At 56.9% G+C, this 4,688-nt stretch overlaps 1 protein-coding gene across 1 annotated transcript; it reads right to left on the reverse strand.

The window, feature by feature from the left end:
- Positions 1–3,215: 3,215 nt before the first annotated feature.
- BHLHE22 (basic helix-loop-helix family member e22) lies at positions 3,216–4,412 on the reverse strand. Its single transcript, XM_061448389.1, has one exon. The coding sequence runs from the start codon at positions 4,260–4,262 to the stop codon at positions 3,357–3,359; it is 906 nt and encodes a 301-aa protein (XP_061304373.1). The 5' UTR covers positions 4,263–4,412; the 3' UTR covers positions 3,216–3,356.
- Between the last annotated feature and the right edge of the window lie 276 nt (positions 4,413–4,688).

Consider the following 4,688-nt stretch of genomic DNA (forward strand, 5'->3'; position numbering starts at 1 on the left):
TCCATCAAGCGTTAAGAGGGGCGGGGGGGCCTCTCTCCTCCCCCCACCCCCGGCACACACACGGCGCTCACGTTGGCCAGACCTGCCCAGGGACTGGTCCCGCGGCTTCTCGTCGCTCCCCGGCGAGCCTGTTGATTGCAGAGGGATGGGGGTACAGGCAGCACCCCTCCCTGCCAGACACCCCTTCCCCCCTCTGCAGCGTGAAAGGAGGAAGCGAGAGAGCCCGAAGTCGGGCGGCAGCAGGGAATGAAGAGCGTTTCATTCCGCTTTCCCGCTCCAAAGCAGTGACAGGCGAGGGAGAGGGGAGTAGAGGAGCCGTTACATGTGTCACAGGCGGCCCCGCAGCCCACGCTCTGCCCGGCCTACACCTAGGCCCTTCATCAGTGACCAGGAGGCAGAGCCGCCCCGCGCCCCGGGCCCTCTCACCCTCCTTTCCAGCCCGGGTCCTGGCCTCCCCAGGAGTTTGCTGGGACTTTGCCTGCTTCTCCCGTCCCACGCCTTCCCGGGGAGCCCCTCCGGGAAGCCCTCTCGGTAGGCGGTAATATTAAGCGGTAAATATCGCAGCAAACGTGTCCCTCGATGTTAGATGCACGAACACACACTCAGACACACACACAGGCACGCACCACGCCAAGCTGGTGGCGGTGGTTAATTCCTAATCAGAATGATGGACAGCAGAGACAGAACAATACAAACTAATGGCTGTGTTGCTGATCACTTTACCCCTTGATTAAAGACACCCAATTATGGCGCAGAACAGTGTCGTAATTATGTTCCTTAATCACATCCAGGAGGTTTAATTGCCTTAACGATGTGTTTCATTAAATGAATTTAGGTATTATAGTCGACAGTTTTCATACACAGTTGTTTTCAAATTAACATAATATTAGACATCGTCATGGAAATTGTTTTAATAATCATAATTAGACGCACCCAGCCTTTGTCTAGTAAATGCTGAGAGACGCTTCTCCTTGCGCCTGGAGGCTGATCTGCCCACCCTCTCTGGGCTGCCTTCCCACAGCTCCGTGGCACTTTACAGTTATGTTTCCTGAAAAGTTACAGGTTCTGATTAATCTTTTTTGATGGGAAGTGGAGCAGAAAAGATTTATCCCCTTCCTCCGCTTCTGGTGCTGCCGTTAGGAGAGGCGGCTCCGTGGACCCCCGCCGCCGACCTGGGCCTCCCGAGGGGAGGGGGGACCCCTGCGGGATCGGGGCCCCTGGGCCGGGCCCAGCGCAGGGCTGGCAGCTCTGGTAAGCTGCCTGCTCCTCTGACCTCGGATCTGCGGCAGGTCGGAGGCGACACGAGGGGACGGGTGGCTCCAAAACTTGAGGGTAGGGAGGAGACGGGGGAGGGGAGTCCTGTAGCTCACCCGGGAGCACACCCAGCATCACGGTAGAAAGGCACCACAGAGAAGACCTTTCTCCCCTCCCCTCTTTGGGATACCCTGAGCTGGGAGTGGGGTGCCGAGGGGGTACCGTGGCGCCCTCAGAGCAGGGTAAAGGAAACTATCCCCCCACCCACCTCCTTAAATCTGGAGACACACGCTTAACAAAGCACAACACAACAAAAGCGTTTGTTCAAAATATTTTAATAAAGATTCTTTCCGACATAGATACACATACAAACGATCATACATTGCTGTCATAATCTGACCTATTTAATATATATCACTCTTTACACATCCGTGACCTGCCAACAGATCCATCATGGCTCCTATTTTGCCATCCAACCTGACAGTCCGAATTTGTATTATCTGCAAGTAGTGGAAAACAGCAGGACTCATTTTTGAAAAGGGAAAAAAAAAAAAAGAAAAAAAAGAAAAAAAAAAAAAATCTTGATTTACAAATGGCAGAGAGACAGCCACCCAGCCATGCAAACTCAAACTGAAGGCTCACTTTGGGTGAACAGCTACTTCTTGCTTTTCATCTCTCATTTTCCTTCCCCCAAAATCCACACCCCCCCCCCCCCCCCCCAGGCCCCATAAATAAAAGAGAAGAATTCCACGCGTTCCGTAAATCAGCCGAAAGTATTTTAAAGTATTTAAACTTAAATAATCATCCACAGTCAGAATAATTTACATACACATTAAAAGCGGTTTAAATGATACCTTTGAAAACACAGCGCCTGGGAAAACACCGGCTTGGCAAGTGCTCTTGTAGCAGCTATTGGTCTGATGCCTTGTAAAAGTAAATAGCTATTACCTGCTCTAATGCAAAGAATACCCTCTCAAAATTAGTTGCTTGAGCAATTAAGAATACACCTTTCCTGTAATTTTTGGACTGAAGCAATTTATTAAAGCTCAATTTAAATACAGGGATGATGCAACTTAAAATCCAGATGACCTTTCATAAGCCTAAGCAGCTCGGATACATCAACATTTCTGGTTATACGTTGTTGGCAAATAAACGTTTTAAACACTTGGCACACAGTTTAAGTTAATCCATAAACAGAATTTCAGAAGCATTTAAAGTAACTGCACATAAGACCCGTGACCTTAACACATGATAAACATTGTTGGTGTGGAAGGGTCATTTAAAGAATAACAAATAAATAGCATGTCTTGTTTATACATCATTGCAAAGTGGAAAGAAACAAGGTGCACATAAATATTTCTTTTAAAAATGCGATACTTTCAGCCACACGGAGTAGGCTTTTGATTTTTTTTTAACTCTCTTAATTTATTTTTTTTTAAATCACTCTCACCAAACTTTGCGCATTTTCACAGGATCAAAGTTCAGAAACGATAAAAAATACAAAGTCTTCCATAGCAATGGTCTTTGTTTCTGCGAGTCGCTTAAATAAGTTTACATTTCAAGTTTGTTTGTTTCCTGGCTTAGAATAATAATAATACTGCTAATAATAATAATAATTAAAAAAAAAAATCTATGTTCAAGTGCCCTCTCTGATTTGTCCCATCCACCTCCGCGCCCGGGCCGTCGCGACTCCTTCCCCTCCCAGGGGCCGCCAGACCGGGATGAGGGATGCTCTCCAGCCCTCTCCCCGGTGCTACTCCGGCTCCCGGCACAGACTGACGCTTCTTCCCGGCCTTTCTTTTGTCCGGCCGCTCAGCGGGCTCTCCGACGGAGCGAACACCCCATCCCCCGCGCCCCCCAGGCCGGGGCACCCCCGGCCCCCCGCCCCACGGCCACACGCACGCTGGCTCCCGGGGACGTCCCGTTCCGGCAAGACCGAAAGAGAAGAGCGAGGCGAAGAGAGGCCGGGCGGAGGGCGGGGGGGACCGAGCGGCGGTCAGTCCCTCCGCAGCCCCCGCGACCTCCAGCCCGGGACCGGGGCCGAGACACCGGCTGTCGCCGCTCCCCGGGGCTGTGGCGGGGGGCGGCAACGACAGCGGCCCTTAAGGCTTCTCCGTGCACTGTTTGCAGAGGCTGGAGGAGACGCTGTTGAAAATGGCACATTTCTCCGGGCAGGAGGTAGCGGGGGGCAGCCCGGCGCTGAAGGGATACCCGGCCGCCTGCTCGTAGGCGCCGAGGGCGGGGTGCAGCGCCGCCGCCGCCGCAGCAGCCGCCGCAGCGGAGCTGGGCAGGGAGGCGGCCGAGATGGCCTGGCCCTGGTTGAGATAAGCCACCAGGCGCCGCATCTCCTCCAGGGCCTGCGCCTGCATCAGGATGTAGTTCTTGGCCAGGAGGAGCGTGGCGATCTTGGAGAGCTTCCGCACAGAGGGGCTGTGCGCGTAGGGGATGACCGCCCGCAGCTCGTCCAGAGCGTCGTTCAGGTCGTGCATCCGCCGCCGCTCCCGCGCGTTGATGTTGAGGCGCAGCGCCTTCTGCTCCTTGGACTTCTTGCTGCCGCCGTGCCCGTGGCTGTTGGAGCAGCCGCCCTCGGCCGCCTTCAGCCCCCCGCCCCCCCCGCCGCCACCGCCGCCGCCTGCCGCCGGCGAGGCGACGCGCGGGTCCCCCCCGGCGCCGCGCAGCACCAGCTCGCAGCGGCCGTCGCTGTCGTCGTCGGGGCTCTGCTCGCCGCCGCTGCTCTCGGCCACCGAGCTGCGGCTGGCGCTCTCGCCGTACTTGACGCAGACGGAGCCCGGCGGCAGCGCCAGCGGGTCGCCGCCGACGCCGGGTTGCAGCAGCGCCTCGGGCTCCGCCGCCTCGTAGCAGGCGAGCGGCGAGGGCTGGCGGTCGCGGGGGTGAGAGAGGTCGAGCCCTGGGGGCGAGCGGAAAGCAGACTCCATGCGCTTGGCCGAGGCAGCGAGGCTCTTGTGGAAGAGGTCCTCTTCTGCGGGCAGCCCCAGCGCCCGCTCCATCGGCGCCCCGCTCGCCTCCGCCTCCTCCGCCCCCCTCAGCTCCCGGCCCGCTCCTCCAAGGCTCCGCGCCGCGGCGGGCGGCTCCCCGGCGTCCCGCTGGCAGAAATCGCTTCCCGGCTCCCGCCGGGGCTGCGCTGTGCCTGTCGCCGCTGCTGCCCCTGCTCCGGCGGCGGCTCGGGCTGTGGCTCTGGCGATTCCGGCTCTGGCGGCGGCTGTGGCTGTGCCTTTGGCTGTGGCTCCTGCTCCGGCTGCAGCTCCGGCTCCGGCTCGCCCTCAGCAGGCGCCGCGCTGGGGCATTGTGCGCTGGCAGTGGAGCCGCTTCCACCGTTTATCTTGCTTGGATTCACCTTCAAGAGATTTCCGGACCCATCAACCAGCAGCCGCCGCAGACGGGGGAGTCTTTTACATCATTATCTCTGAGAGTAG

Source organism: Pezoporus flaviventris, unplaced genomic scaffold (assembly GCF_033815535.1).
Source record: "Pezoporus flaviventris isolate CSIRO_AGI_PZ_B2104156 unplaced genomic scaffold, CSIRO_AGI_Pfla_v1 ptg000007l, whole genome shotgun sequence".
In the NCBI taxonomy this organism is placed as follows: domain Eukaryota; kingdom Metazoa; phylum Chordata; class Aves; order Psittaciformes; family Psittacidae; genus Pezoporus; species Pezoporus flaviventris.

Bases quoted from the DNA above. Each gene is read 5' to 3' on its own strand.
- BHLHE22 (XM_061448389.1), bottom strand. From the start codon at position 4,262: ATGGAGCGGGCGCTGGGGCTGCCCGCAGAAGAGGACCTCTTCCACAAG.